Source organism: Oryx dammah, unplaced genomic scaffold, assembly GCF_014754425.2.
Source record: "Oryx dammah isolate SB20612 unplaced genomic scaffold, SCBI_Odam_1.1 HiC_scaffold_10, whole genome shotgun sequence".
NCBI lineage: Eukaryota > Metazoa > Chordata > Mammalia > Artiodactyla > Bovidae > Oryx > Oryx dammah.
In genome coordinates, this window is record NW_024070194.1 from 16030451 (window position 1) to 16046729 (window position 16279).

The 16279-nt window shown below is 45.3% G+C and overlaps 1 protein-coding gene across 1 annotated transcript in view; it reads right to left on the reverse strand.

The window, feature by feature from the left end:
- Positions 1–276: 276 nt before the first annotated feature.
- The window catches only part of LOC120869220 (lipopolysaccharide binding protein), a 35119-nt gene continuing 19116 nt past the window's right edge, over positions 277–16279 (reverse strand). Inside the window, exons 7-15 of the mRNA XM_040248345.1 lie at positions 15992–16083; positions 14527–14703; positions 12596–12655; positions 10490–10657; positions 8851–8918; positions 8289–8331; positions 5948–6011; positions 4857–4933; positions 277–1540 (exon numbers count right to left, since the gene is read on the reverse strand). Of these exons, the coding sequence (XP_040104279.1) occupies positions 1493–1540; positions 4857–4933; positions 5948–6011; positions 8289–8331; positions 8851–8918; positions 10490–10657; positions 12596–12655; positions 14527–14703; positions 15992–16083 (797 nt within the window). The 3' untranslated portion in view covers positions 277–1492. The remainder of the gene's footprint in view (positions 1541–4856; positions 4934–5947; positions 6012–8288; positions 8332–8850; positions 8919–10489; positions 10658–12595; positions 12656–14526; positions 14704–15991; positions 16084–16279) is intronic.

Below are 16279 nucleotides of genomic sequence, written 5' to 3' on the forward strand. Positions count from 1 at the left end.
CGTGAGGACTTTAGAGAGCCCTTGCCCTGGGGCCCAAAGCAAGTGTATTGGGATCAAGACTGACTCTTTCCACCAAAAGGCAAAGTTCGGAAAAGCAGGCATTGGAGCTGGTCTGTGCTGCTTCTCCTTTCCCTGTGCCGATCAGCTCAGGGCCTACAAACAGGAGATGCTTAGTAAGGATGTCCAGGCAATAATCACTGAATCCCCAGTAGGGCTAAATAAATCCTTTCACATGGATCAACTAATATTCTCATTACAATAGTCCTGGGTCATGGATACTATTATTAACATCTTTATTTTATAGGATAAAGTGGGGGAAAGGGGAAAGGGACCTGCCCAAGGCCACATGGCCAATGCTGGATGAAGTCAAGCCCTTCACAGTCCATCACTGGGGTGGATGATGGTGGTGAACAAGTGCACAAAAGGGATGAGGTGAGGCCATGGCTTACCCCACCACTGGCTGGGTGACAGCGCCTCATCCCAACTTGGAATTCATCTCTGTCACACACAGGGCGAATGGGTCTATTCCCTGTGAATTATCTGCTAGCCAGCAGCTCCATCCATCTGCTCAATAACACAGTTTAAAAAATATCCAACAAGCTTTCTGATTCCCAGTCCCTGGGGGCCCAACTACACAACTTGGAAATGACTCTTTGGTAAAGTCTGATCAAAGGTAGGTTGTTCAATAATCAGAAATCATGGCTTTTTCCTCCAGGCTTGAGACTCATAAACAGCAGTTGAATGAGCTTTATATTGGGGTTGGCCCATAACCTAGATGGATCCATTTCCTCCTAATATACACCAGTTTCAATGGGAGGAAAACAGTGGGAGGCTGAGTTTTTTGCTCTGGGAGATCCCCTGGTTCCTCTGTCTGTAGCAGGCAGAGAGGGAGGGAAGGAGGGGGGCATATTGAAAGGAGCCCATGAACTGTCCATGAACTGAGATAGAAAAGTGCCTGAGAGAGCCAGCATCAGCACCAGCTCCAGGGCTGAGCAGGGAGCAAAATCCCATGTTCCCTCACGGAGGTTTCCACAACAGTGGTGCTGAGAAATGAGAATGCAGTCAGGGCTCATCCTTGGAGACCACAGAAGGAGCTGACCATCCAAAGACCCCTTAGGTAGCAGAGGGTGGGTGATAAGGCAGTTCAGCTGGTGTAGCAGATGGTTCTTTCATTGAGCCATTCAATAAATATTTATTGAGGACCTACTAAGTGCCAGCACTCTGCTAGGCACAGATTCGATGGTGAATAAAAAAGACAGTCCCTGTCCTTAAAGACAGGACAGGTTAGTGGATGAGGATGGTCTATTCTGGTGGGAAAGTAAAGTCTGGAGTCAGAGAGGGCGTGGGTGCACGTGCTAAAAGGGTAGGGGCAGAGGCCAAGTCCCCACAGCTGATAATAGAGATGTCTTCATCTTCCCAGAATCTCCAGGAAAGTGCTGCACATCTGGAAATGCAACTTGGCGATCCAGGTGTGGCCTCCAAGCCCTGTCTTTCACCTTGCTCTCAGGTACCGAACGTTGGTCCCCAAAAACAGGAAGTCCTAGGAGAGACAAGACAGGATGGGATGGTGAAAGCATTCTCTACTCCAAAAAGACGCATCTCTGATTTAAAGGGAGGCCCACATCTGGGGAAGCACACGCTCTGTCGGAAACCAGGTCAGCACATAAATCGAGCCTGTGTCTCTGTCCCCAAGGTCTCCATAAAGCACAGCTTTTGCCGGCTACCTTCTCTAAGGTGGCAATTTATCTGTCATTTCCCAAGCTGCTGCTTTCTGGCAGACCTCATAAATGTCCTTCATGTCACCTAAATTCTCTCTCCTTGGCAAATAACACAAAACTGTGAGCTGCTGGGGTTTACTCTCCTACCCCCTCGTAAGTTTCCATCACCTAAGGCACGGGAATTCTGAACTCAGAGCAAAATCCAATTCTTTCCCTGATTTTTGGGGTGAAAAAACATTGGCAGAGTTGACCTCAAAATTCTAATGCATGTGATTATATATACGGTTGACCAGTTGTTAAATGAGGATTAAGGGCGCTGATGCTCCATGGGTGGAAAATCCATGTAGAGCTCTCTGTATCCATGATTCCTCACATCTGTGGTTCAGCATGCCCAGATTCAACCAGCTGTGCAGATGGTGTAATAACTTAGTATTTACTATGGGAAAAAAACGGCTTCCCTGATAGCTCAGTTGGTAAAGAATCCACCTGTAATGCAGGAAACTCCAGTTCAATTCCTGGGTCAGGAAGATCTGCTGGAGAAAGAATAGGGTACCCACTCCTGTTATTCTTGGGCTTCCCTTGTGGCTCAGCTGGTAAAGAATCCGCCAGCAATGCAGGAAACCTGGGTTTGATCCCTGGGTTGGGAAGATCCCCTGGAGAAGGGAAAGGCTACCCACTCCAATATTCTGGCCTAGAGAATTCCATGAACTGTATAGTCCATGGGGTTGCAAACAGTTGGATACAACTGAATGACTTTCACTTTCACTTTTCATTGAAAAAAATCTGCATATAAGCAAATCTGGGGACTTTCAAACCCGTCGCTTAAGGGTCAATCTAATGAATCTTCTAATGACTTCCATTACGCCAAATAGCTAAAAGCTCTAATCTTCACAAAAGCCCAGTGAGGTTTGGGCTACATCTCATTTTACAGAAGAGAAAACTGAGGCCAGCTAAGTGAACTGTCACTCAGTCCTTGCTTTCAATAACGATCTGTCTCACTCCTTAGAAACTCTCAGTAAGAGTTGGATGTTGACTATCTCTGGGTCCAAAAGGGCTCCAGACATTTGTTTTTCAAATGTGACAGGTGATGTCTGTTTCAATGTTTCTGATCACTCTGCTGCCTGTCACTCTCTTCAGTAGCTGTTATTTGCTGGATGTTGACTATGTATCAGGCACAAAGCAGTATGTCCTTAAATGCTCACAAGGCTGCCAACCCAGTCATCCCACCTCACAGATGCTGTTCTAGAAAGATAACCTGAACCACGGGGCACAGATGGTGCATAAAATGCCCGGCTAGAATAGTGGAGAGTCTAATGAAGAATAAGACATAGTCCTCGATATTCAAATAGTTATAAATGATGGTTCATGGTTCCAAATAGGAAAAGGAGTACGTCAAGGCTGTATATTGTCACCCTGCTTATTTAACTTCTATGCAGAGTACATCATGAGAAACGCTGGACTGGAAAAAACACAAGCTGGAATCAAGATTGCTGGGAGAAATAGCAATAACCTCAGATATGCAGATGACACCACCCTTATGGCAGAAAGTGAAGAGGAGCTAAAAAGCCTCTTGATGAAAGTGAAAGAGGAGAGCGAAAAAGTTGGCTTAAAGCTCAACATTCAGAAAACGAAGATCATGGCATCCGGTCCCATCATTTCATGGGAAATAGATGGGGAAACAGCGGAAACAGTGGAAAGTGTCAGACTTTATTTTGGGGGGCTCCAAAATCACTGCAGATGGTGATTGCAGCCATGAAATTAAAAGACGCTTACTCCTTGGAAGAAAAGTTATGACCAACCTAGATAGCATATTCAAAAGCAGAGACATTACTTTGCCGACTAAGGTCCGTCTAGTCAAGGCTATGGTTTTTCCTGTGGTCATGTATGGATGTGAGAGGTGGACTGTGAAGAAGGCTGAGCGCTGAAGAACTGATGCTTTTGAACTGTGGTGTTAGAGAAGACTCTTGAGAGTCCCTTGGACTGCAAGGAGATCCAATCAGTCCATTCTGAAGGAGATCAGCCCTGGGATTTCTTTGGAAGGAATGATGCTAAAGCTGAAACTCCAGTACTTTGGCCACCTCATGTGAAGAGTTGACTCACTGGAAAAGACTCTGATGCTGGGAGGGATTGGGGGCAGGAGAAGGGGATGACCGAGGATGAGATGGCTGGATGGCATCACTGACTCGATGGACGTGAGTCTGAGTGAACTCCGGGAGATGGCGATGGACAGAGAGGCCTGGCGTGCTGCGATTCATGGGGTCGCAAAGGGTCAGACACGACTGAGTGACTGAACTATGAACTATGAACTATGGTATGGTTGGGACAATATTCAACATAGGCGGAGAGGAGACTCAATTGCAACAAAAAGAAAAAAAAGAGAAGAAAGAAAAACAAGTCTGAGAGCTAGCAAGGCAACTATCCAAAACAAACAATTTCAAAAAGTGCTTAGAGAAAACAACAGGCTGAAAGGAAGGAAGTCAGGCTGTGGGTGTGGTGGGGCAATGGGTTTACGAGGGTCAGCACACCAAACATGAGTCCATGACAAACCTCTTCCACTTAAGTAATTAGAAGAAATTCTATTCTATTCAACTTTATTCTATTCTTTTCCATTCCATTCCACTCCATTCTATTCCAGTCTATGTTTTGGCCATGCAGTGAGGGTTGTGGAATCTTAGTACCCTAACCAGGGATTGAACATGCGCCCTCAGCAGTGGAAGTGCAGAGTCCTAACCACTGGACCACTAGGGAAATCCCAAGAAATGAGAAATTTCAAAAACGTACAAATGCCTTTCAGAACCTGAACTCTTGGTGTGTTTAGGACTGCTGTGTTTTCAAAATGAGCTCATCCTGAGGTTCCCCTTGGTCACCCATTGTCGGGGGGTGGGGTGGAAAAGTTGTGACACAGATTGTGTCAAATCCTTCCTGCCCTAATAAAGGATACTTTATTAGGTGACACTTATAAAGGACATGTGGATGTCTTCATGACATCCCAGCTGACCCCAAATTGTTCCACGTCCCATCCAGGCTTTCCCAGGTGCAGGGTTGGCCTGGGTCCCACCCACTGAGTTATAGCCTGCCAACCAGGAAAGCTCACCAAACCCCTCCCCAAATCCTCAGAGCCCTGCTGAACCCACCGACCTTGTGGATCTGGAGAATGGGGTCGTAGAGCTGAATTTTCTTTAGCAGAGGGAGGGGGAAGCCTTCTGCCAACTTATCTGGAGGGTAGAGGCAGAACGTTGAGAGATTGGTTAGTAAATAATTATGGAGAAAATATTACCAAAAAAAAGTTCCTCTCTAGAAACTCCATACATAGTATATTCCCATTTAATTATAACCAAAGATTGGGATTACTATTCTCAAGTTACAGATAAGGAAACTGAAGCACAGAATGGCCAAGTAACTTGTGCTAGGTCACACAGCTAGAAAGTGGAAGAACCGAGGCTTGATGCCAGGCAGGCTGACACAGGAGCCTGAACTCTCAGCCATGGTGCTCTGTGGAGGTAGAGGAAAGGATGGGGCAAGCATCTCCTCATGATAAGAAGCTAGTGGGTGCTTGCTCTCGGCCCCCTACCTGTATCCTGCTTTCTACTGCAGCCAAATGAAGCAGGGCCTCATGGAAAGAGGGTTTGGGTCTTTATCCTATAGTTTTTGACTAAGGAGTTGGCAACTAACTGGGAAATGTAAATTTAGAGGTGGACAGGTAGCTCAAGTGGTAAAGAATCCTGCCCGTGCAGGAGCCACAGGAGACATGTTTGATCCTTCAGTTGGGAAGATCCCCTGGAGAAGGAAAGGGCAACCCACTCCAGAATTCTTGCCTGGGAATTCCCATGGGCAGAGGAGCCTGGCGGGCTACAACCCATGGGGTCGCCAAGAGTCGGACACCACTGAGCACCCGTGCACCTTGCCTTGTGCTCTGCCTGTTAACTTGGTCTTCAGTCTTTCACCTGTCGCTTCAGGGTGTGTGTGGGCACTTCTGTGAGCCTTTCTTTCTCTCTTAGGAGGAGGTTTCCTGTGCTCCCAAAACTGCCCGTGTCCCCAACCCTCCTTAGAGCCGTGGAAGAAGATGAGGCAGACTTCAACACTGCCATCTCACAGACAGGCAACTGAAACTGAGAGGATACGTGACTCGCCCAGATCACGCAGCCTGCAGGAGAGCCCTGGTTCCAACTCTCTTTCCCGCGAAGAGCAGTGTCCACTCTTGACTTAGAAAAGTCCATAGTGATTCTTACCATTGATCTTGGGGTAAAAGTTGTTGAGAAGGTAATAATTAAGCAGTGCCTCCAACAGCTCCACCTAGTGGAGAATAGGAGAGGTACACCATAACCACGTGTACTATCTTGCCCACCAACAAACCTACAGTGAGCCAACCTTGGGGGTGGGGTGGTTCTGTAAATGCTGACATGGCAAAAGCCTCGGAAAAAAAGAAAAAAGAGCAAATTTCAGGTAGATACCAACATCATGTTATTGCTTTATAAGATAAAACTATTTTGAGATGTACATTCATATGTGTACAAAGCGATAGAAAATTTTGGAAGACTATACAACCACCATGCCTACACAATCTTTTCTCTAGGAAGAACATCAAGGTTTGGCTTAGCCTTAGCTTTAGTATTTAATTTTTCTTAATCAGTGAAAATGTTTTCCAAAATCACTTATATAACAATAAATGATTTTAAAGTTGAAACAAAAATTATGAAACCTAACTTTTAACACTCACTGTGTGCCAGGTGTAGGACTCAGAGCATGAGATATATATATATTGGATTCACTATAAGTCTTAAAAGTTAGTATTAATGCCCCCATTTCACAGATAAGAAAACTAAGGCCCACGGAATGAAAGTGACTTTCTAGAAATTGAATCCAGATTTATATGAGTATACAGGTCTTGTTTTTTACAGTCGATGTTGGGAAAACCTGATAGGATGACTTTAAACAAATATTTATTTAGTCTAAAGTATCTTTTTTTGGTTGTGCTAGGTCTTCGTTGCTACGTGTGGGCTTTCTCTAGTTGTGGTGAGTGGGGGCTCCTCTCTAGTTGTGTTGCACGGGCTTCTCATTGTGGTGGCTTCTTTTGTTGCAGAGCACGGGCTCCAGGCACAGGGGCTTCAGTCCTTGCAGCGCCCGGGCTTGGTTGCTCCATGGCATGTGGAATCTTCCTGGATCAGGGATCGAACCCATATCCCCTGCATTGGCAGGTGGATTCTTATGCACTATTCCACCAGGGAAGTCCCAGGATGACTTTTTGTGACTCTTTACATATGAATAATTTACTTCACAGCACATTTTTACATGCCACGCACAGACACAGTATTAGTGTGCCATTATTCACTTCATCCTTCATTCTCTGAAGGGAGTCATCCTTCGGGGTCTCTGTGAGCAGTGTCTCTCCTCACACTTATTTGTTTATGTCCTCTTGTACCTGAGGGAAAGTCTGGTCAGTGGAGGGCAGGTAGAGGGGGGTCTGAGAGGACAAGTATCCATAGGATGGTAAAAAGTTAGCCAACTACTGTAGGTTAAAATCTTTCCATCTCCTCCTTGACCTGTGAGGAGGAATATCACCCCACTTTCCCTCTTCAGAAATCTCTCCTTGAGTGTTTCAGCCCATGCAAATCTTCCCATTCTTTTTTCTCCTTTCATATGGGGCCGTTTCACCACGGCCACGTTTTCCTCTTTGTGGAAATCGTCTCTTGGTTTCGTCTGCCCAGCCATCAGTTCCTTTTGTTTAAATAACAGAATTCCTATTTTCTCCAGGGGAATGCTCCTTTCCTATCTCAGTCCACGTGGTTTGGGACTGCAAATCTTGGTTCTGGGGACATGAAACCCATGCTGGTTGATTGGCTTTGTCCAATTTCCAGCCAAGATGTTTGGCTAAAGATGGGTACTTGATTAAGAATAATCCAATGAGGACTAGCACACGATCCTTTTTTTTTTTTTTTTGGTAGGTTTTTTTTTTTTTAATAAAACTACAGGAAATTTGGGAATTTTCCACCAATGGGAAGAACCTGCCTGAGAATGAAGCAAACAGATGAAAGCAGAATGGAGAGACAGAGATTCTTCTGTTTATATATATATATATATGTTCTTTTTTTCTTTTTAAAAAAACCATGAAAGATTCTTTAAATTCTATAGTGCACTACAGTTTTCAGAAGTTTCACACATATGATTTTATATAGTCCTATAATAACTTCCTTTGCCTTCTCAAATTGATGCACTAATCTGAACACCTGGATCCAGCTATGCCTGAAACCTCTAGCCTTAGCTTTTTTATTTTTGTTTTTTAGTATATGATCCTATTCATTCCTCCTCTTTGCTTAAGACACTTTTAATTAGCCTTTTTTTCCCCCTTGCAATTAAAAGAATTCTGTCCACCAAGTGATTTAATTGTACACTGTCTAACGTTGGGAGGTAACTGTTCTTCTGCCCTATATTTCATGTCCTCATGGACTTCTATGATTTCTAGGGCCGAGAGTAACTCTTCTCCTTCTCTATTACAGCTGCCAAAACATTGCTTAGTAAATACTCTAAATTATTTCCCTAATCATTTCTTAAATAAAAACAAGAATAACTTACACTGAATAGTCCAACTTTAGATTCTTTTAGTTCCACTTGTATCCTATAACAAATCAGAGAAGATTCAGAGATGTGGGCATTATGTTCAAGGGAAACCTAATGTGGGGATCCCCCAGAAGAAGGACACACCAACTGGAGAAGGCATAGGGCCAAGGGTGTGGTAGAGTGAGAGTGAAAAAGATTATTGAGGAACCAAAAACAATGATACGACCTTACTGGGAAGACTTACAGAGGGGAAGTGCGTAGTGTAAAGGAACTGAATCTCTATAATTTCAGGAAGTCAATATTGCTGATATCTAAAATTCATAGATAAAGGAAAAACAGTAAATTCTTTAGAAGTTTGGAAGTAATGGTGGAAAGGAAGTTTAAGGAGACAGGACCAGTGCAGGGAAAGAATTGGGCCAGCTGGGCTAAAATTTAAGTTTGCTTCCCCACCCAGTGGTGGGCCCTAAACGTTGAAGGGGGATCCAATTACATCCCACCTCCAGCTGCACTGAATCAGCTGCAGTCAGATTGAGTGAGCCCAGTTGAGCACCCCCACGTAGTCAGCAGGCTGACTTACTTTTGTGGCTCCAAGAGTCCAGTGATCTTGCTGGTGTTGAAGGTCAACATGGCAGACACATTAGTGGCCTGGAAATTCCAGTAAAAAGAAACAGGTCTAAATGAAGGAGGTCGTCATGTACAGAATGCATAACTATGAGAACTGGCTGTACAGTCCACAGGGTCACAAAGAGCTGGACATGACTGAAGTGACTTAAGCATGGCATGGCTGACTACGATAGCAATTAGACTTTGAACAGACTACCAAGAGAAGATGTGCGGTGCTTTGTTGCTTCATCATGTCCGACACTTTGCGACCCCGTGGACTGCAGCCCACCAGGCTCCTCTGTCCATGGGGATTCTCCAGGCAAGAATACTGGAGTAGGTTGCCATGCCCTCCTCCAGGGGATCTTCCTGACCCAGGGATCGAACCCAAGTCTACTGCATTGCAGGTGGATTCTTTACTGTCTGAGCCACCAAGGTACAGAGGCTTATCTCTGGCGATCTCTAAAGGGATCCTTTCTAGCTATCTCAGGGCCAAGATTCAGCTCTAAGAAATAATAACAGTAATAATAGAAATTATGGTTTAATTTAAAATATATTGATGACAATTTTGATAACAATCACAACCATTAAATTGCACATACAACATCTGGGAGCAATTGTTACTGTTTAGCCGCTAAACCTGGACTTCTCCTTATGGACTCACTTAGTGGAACAAACATACATTAAGTAAGTAAAACTGCAAAGAGCTACATAAGTATCTTTACATAAGTCCTATGAAGAAAAATAATAGGATGCCATAAGAAAAAAGTGACAAGGGTCATAAGATAGATCAGGGATAAGGGCAATCAAGAAAGGCCAATCTTGGGACTTCCCTGATGGTCCAGTGGTTAAGAACTGCCTGCCAATGCAGGAGACATGGGTTTGATCCCTGGTCTGGGAACTAAGACCCCACGTGCTGTGGGGCAACTAGGCCTGTGCATCACAATGGCTGAAGGCTGTATGCCCTGTAACCTGTGCTCTATGACAAGAAAAGCCAGCACAATGAGAAGCTTGTACACCGCAACTAGAGAGTAGCCCCAGTCGCTGCAACTAGAGAAAGCCTGTGTGTAGCAATAAAGACCCATAGCAACCAAAAATAAATAAATAAATAAGCTTAGAAAAAAAAGAAGAGAAAGGCCTATCTGAGGATCCTTGGTGTTGGAGAAGACTCTTGAGAGTCCCTTGGACTGCAAGGAGATCCAACCAGTCCATTCTGAAGGAGATCAGCCCTGGGATTTCTTTGGAAGGAATGATGCTAAAGCTGAAACTCCAGTACTTTGGCCACTTCATGCGAAGAGTTGACTCATTGGAAAAGACTCTGATGCTGGGAGGGATTGTGGGCAGGAGGAGAAGGGGACGACAGAGGATGAGATGGCTGGATGGCATCACTGACTCAATGGACATGAATTTGAGTGAACTCCAGGAGTTGGTGATGGACAGGGAGGCCTGGCGTGCTGCGATTCATGGGGTTGCAAAGAGTCGGACACGACTGAGCGACTGAACTGAACTGAACTGAACTAAAGTTGAGATTGATCTTAAGGAATTAACCAGGTGGTCAGTGTGAGGAAGAACCAGCAGGAAAAGGAAACCACATTTGCAAAGGCTTTGAACCTTACCACACCGAGCCGGAAGACAGGCTCCTTGACAGAGTTGGGCAGGAGCACAAAGGCCTCGATCTCCATCTGGGCAGCTGTGGACAGATTTCCAGGGCTGAAGTTCAGGCACGGGGCAGAGATCACTGCTCCCTGGAGCTCCAAGTTCGTGTTGGGGTACAGTCTGGCTATCTGAGGGTGGAATGAAGAGATTTGTCAAGAGAAGAAAATACGCAGGTTTGCTGGGACAACCTAGAGGGAGCTAGAGCAAGCTGAGACCACCTGTTGGTTTAATTTCCACAAAATGCTTTGTGCCTTGTTTTCTTAAAGGTATCACTGGACAGCCTTCCATGTCAGACATATAGTGCCTGCCTCGTTTATCTCCTGGCTGAACTGTGTTCTATTCCACTGTGTGTGGGTACTGCAACTGATCTAATCTTATTGGGCATCAAGTGTTCTCCAAAGTGTTGCCTTTTAATGACTACTCCCCTGTGTGCCCTTGGCTATTATTTTGGGGGATACACTCCCTGCGGAGTCCAAGGGCAAGAATATTTTTTAAAGCTTCTTCCAGGTATTGCCAAACTCCTCCAGAAAGATTGGACTGAGTTTTCTCACTCCACACCCTTCCCTGGGCAATCGGTGAGAGCTATTGCTTCTCTAGCACCTGTGCGCCCGGCTCCCCTCCCCCCACTCTGATAACTGCATACGCCAATGTTTTTGATGACACACCTAGATTCTAGCATTTTAAAAGTTCTGGCAATTTTCTGTTTAATTAAAATTTAATTTGGGGTTAAGACTGTTTCATGTTGGGGGGAAGTTGGTGGAGGAACAGTCCCATGAGCCTTTTAGCTATGCAAATATAAAATCCACATTCTATTGTAAAAGGGAGATGTTTAGAAGGTTGAGGAGGTGAATCACTTTACTTCAGAAGGATAGCTGAGCTGCTTCTGTATCAGGTTGATTATGATGTGAGCAGGAAGGGGGACGGGGGGTTTCCTCCTCTTTCTGGGGAAAAAGGGCTGTTGGAGCCAGGATGTGGCCAAGGTCCCTCCAAAGCTAGTGCCAACAATATGGCGGTAGGTTGGGCTGCTGTGGGGTTCTAGGGAGAGAAAGGGCCTGCTGAGGGGGTGCCTTATGGAAGGAGGTGACCCAGGTACTGCAATATTTGAAGTTTCACAATTTCCCCACCATTATAATTCCTCTCAGCCATCATCAAGCCTTCGGAAAGGAACTTTAAACACTACTGCCTATCTGAGCTGCGTCTTGATGGGACTCGGAAGGTGGAGAAAACAGGTAGATTTCTATGGGATTAAATGAGACGTTGCACGTAAAGAGCTTAGTCCAGCAAGGACAGAGCTACAGGGTTATTCACTGTGTCACTCATGTAGCAAAAAAAAAAAGTACATGCCCTTCCACGGGAGACGGGATACTCAAACTATGGTCAGTCCATAATACAATGGCAGACTGGATTCCCAGGAAAATAAGAGTGAGGAAGCTTTTTATTTACCTATACAGAATCATCTCCTGGTACAGTAGGGGGAAAAGTATGGTAAAAACTGGTGTGTAAAATATACCTCCATTTGCGTAAAAAACAGAGGAAAGACAAATAACATTTATCTGTATATACACAGAATCTCCCCAGAAGGATGTGTGCAATTTGATAATATTGATGGACTTGGAGTGTGAACTGGATGTTTAGGGGACAGGAGTGGATGGGAATTTTCACTCTATAATCTTTTAGGTCTTTTGAATCTTGAACCATGAAAAATTATCCATTCAAAAGATAATTTTTGTAATGCATCAAGAACAGGGCCTGACCCCTACTACATCCTCTGTAATTGCTTGGTGTCCTTAACTGGGGTACATTTTGTGGGGCTTGTCAGTATTCCTTGGGATTGTCAGAGATCATCAGTAACAGACTGGGTGGCCTGTGGACCCAGGAGACACAGGGTTTGGGCCTCTGTCATTTTGACTCTGAAGGGAAACCTGTAGCATCCCAGCCTTCACTGGGGACCCCGCTGTGGGCCTTCTGGCTCTTGATCAAGCTGAGAGGAGGGTGGAGGTTTTAAAGAATACCCCTGAAGGCTTTGGGGGCTCAACCTGCACCCTGAGGGCTAAGGGAAGCCTTACCCTGGGAACGAAGGCGCGGAAGGACTTGGTGTTCAGTCGAATGTTAGAATCAGGCGGAATCTGCAATGAAGGGACACAAAGAGGTTTTAGGTGCTCTGGCCAGAGCTGAAGGTCTGCAGATAGATGGGAAAGTGGGAGGGTATTTAATAACGTAGCTTCTTGACTGCTTGTGGTTACCATGGCAACAACGAGATACTTGTTCTGCATTCACCGTGAGCACATGACTCCCTGGGGTCCTGGCTGCTCTCCTTGGGGTGTAGGTGACATGCAGGACTCAATCAGAGGATACACAAGATTAAGATTTGCAGTCTCACAGACCTAGGTTTGACTCTAGGCTTTGTTACTATGTAATCCCAGCTGAGTCCCTTTCCCTCTCTGAGCCTCAACTTCCTAACCTATAAAGTGGAGATAATTATATGTGTGTGTGTGTGTGTGTGTGTGTTAAGTTGCTTCATTTGTGTCCAACTTTTTGCAACCCCATGGACTGTAGCCCACCAGGCTCCTCTGTCCATGGGATTCTCCAGGCAAGAATACTGGAGTGGGTTGCTGGGCCCTCCTCCAGGGGATCTTCCTGACCCAGGGATTGAACCTGTGTCTCTTATGTCTCCTGCATTGGCAGCTGGGTTCTTTACCACTAGTGCCACCTCGAGGGCCCAGAGATAATTATAGTTCCCACTTACTGGGTTATTGTGAGGGCTCAATGAAATGGTGAGTATAAGGCATCTAGTCCAAGGTCTAGCACTTAGTGGGCGTTCAGTAAAACACAGCTACTACAATCCCTCCCACCGGAGGAAAGGTCTGTACCACAGGTGGGAAGGGTGACTCAAATAAGACAACAGAAGTAAATGACCCTGGCGTGGATGAGAAATCATTCAAAGGACAAATATCCCTCCATGCGTCACTTCTGGTCTCCAATTTATCACCAGGATTGGCTGGACCATCCAATTTGGATTGCATTGTGTTTCCTCCACCATCCTGACATGGTACACAAGGCTTCAGCTTTTACAAAGAGCTACAGGAAACAGCTACCTAAAACCCAGAAATATGAAAGAAACTGAAAGAAATTTTCATGATGTGATCCACTATAAAATGTAGTAACCTTTATACAAAGCCACATTGGAGACAGTTGTTCTAGAGGTAAATGCTAGGGTGACATTTTCTCTTCTTTTCACTGTGAATCCCTAAATTCTGTACTCTTTCCATTTTGACTACGGGAAGCACCCACATAGATCTGTGATTTTTAAAAAAAAAATCAGTTTATGGGTCCTGTGTCTTCATAATTGTGCCTTACTTTTAATGTGGTCTTTATTTTCTATTCTATGAAACTTTATGAGTTTATCAGTTCATGAATTTATCTATTATCCTGCCTCATTCACTAGAATCTTTAAACCTCTACAAACCATCAGGATGAAAGAAAATATGCATGAGGACAATAGATCTAGGGACTTCTCTGGTGGTCCAGTGGCTAAAAACCTGCTTTCCAATGCAGGGGACACAGGTTCAGTTCCTGGTCAGGGAACTAAGATCCCACATGCCATGGGAAAACTAAGCCTGAATGCTGCAAATACTGAGCCCATGTGATCCAGAGCCCATGTTCTGCAACTAGAGAAGCTCTTGTGTGCCTCAAGGAAGACCCAGCACACACACACACACACACACACACACAGATAATGGATCTAGACAGGAGGGAAAAGTAAAGCACGGACAAGCAAGCCAGAAAATCTTCCACAATTATTACAATGGAGAAAGAACTTTGAGCTTCCTGGCCGCCAAAGTGAGAAGTGAAATTGTGCTAACATATTTTTCCTGCTCTTGATCCTTTTTCTTAGTTATAGTTTACTGTTTCACTGATGTACATGGGTGGGAAGGGAAGAGGAAGGAAGGCCAAGTGATGAAGTCATTTGTGAGAGCTATTCTGCTGTGATTCTCACCATGTCATCCGTGATAGTAAAGTTCAGGAATCCCGCTTTATGATAAACTAGGCTGGCGGTGTTGAAGGCATAATCTGAGATGGCAAAGTAGACCATTCGGCTGTGTTCCTCAGGAAGGTTCATGACAGGAGCAAGGAAAGCAACTGGAGAACGGTCATCTCGGCTAAAAATTTCTCCCTAGAGAGAGAGAGAGAGAGTCCATTTGAACTTTTCTAAGTCTATCCCAGGGCCAGACACCTGAGCTAGGAGCCTATAGAGTCTGATGAGGGAATATGGGCTAGAGATGCTGCCCGAAATTCCACCATTAAAGATGTTTTCCTTGGAATCTAAAAAAAAAGATGCAAATGAGCTTGTTTGCAAAATGGAAGTAGAGTCACAGATGTAGGAAACACACTTATGGTTACTAGGGGATAAGGTCGGAGAAGGCAATGGCACCCCACTCCAGTACTCTTGCCTGGAAAATCCCATGGACGGAGGAGTCTGGTGGGCTGCAGTCCATGGGGTCGCAGAGTCGGACACGACTGAAGCAACTTAGCAGCAGCAGCAGCAGCAGGGGATAAGGTAGGGAAGGGAAAAGTTGGGAAACTGGGACTGATACATATACACTATATGTGTGTATATATATATATATAAAATAAACAGATAATGAATGGGAACCTGCCATATAGCACAGGGAACGCTACGCAGTACTCTGTAATGATCTATATGGGAATAGAATCTTTAAAGAAACAGAGGATGTATGTGTATCTATAACTGATCCGCCTTGCTGAGACCTGAAACTAACACAGCATTGTAAATCGTCTATGTGTGTGTGCTCAGTCACTCGGTCGTGTCTGACTGTTTGTGATAGCATGGACCGGGGCCTGTCAGGCTCCTCTTGTCCATGGAATTTTTCAGGCAAGAACACTGGAGTGCATTACCATTTTCCTCCTCCAGGGGCTCTTCCCGACTCAGGGATTGAACCCCTGTCTCCTGCACTGGCAGGTGGATTCTTTATCACTAGAGTTACCTGGGATGCTCAAATCAACTATACGCCAATAAAAACATTTTTTTTAAAAAAGATGTTTTCCTTTGGGTCAAAGTGTATGTCCAGGATCCCCTAATGAAACGCTCACCAGAAGCTTTGATGTTTTAACCTATAGGACCTCTTGGCCAGCTCTTCAATGCCATCGAGGGCCAGCTCTGGTTAATGTCACCTGCATGGTGGGATAGGTGAAGGAGTGGAGCGTGGGGCCGGGGAGGAAGGAAGTTTTAAGGATTAAGTGATGTAAGACACCATGGGAGGATCTTGTCTCTGGGAACTACTCCCCACAACTCCATATTGCCCTGCCCTTGATACGTGGGAACCATGGGGACATAGGGACAGATCTGAAACTAGGGAACAGGAGGCCCCAAGAAAGGGCTGAGCTGAGGGAATGCCACGCCAGGTCTGGACCCACTCAAGCCCCTGACCCAGGACCCTTACCTTGAACATCACATCCAGCATTTGGGCTGTTGCTTGAGGGGCCCCCATTAAGCTGTAATCAAGGCCAGCGAGATGATCAATCTTTGTTGTGACTGTGAACCGGAGGAGGGACAGAATTAGGAGGCGGGTGATGCAGAAGGGATGAGGACTCTGGCTGACCCACACTCCCTCTGGAGAGGTCTCCAGAGCCCCCTGCCCCTCCACCTTAAGACCCTCCACCCAGCCCAGTGCTGGGGCAAAGGGCTCCTTCACCAAGAAAGAGATGACGTGGTTGCTTCTGTTCCACTG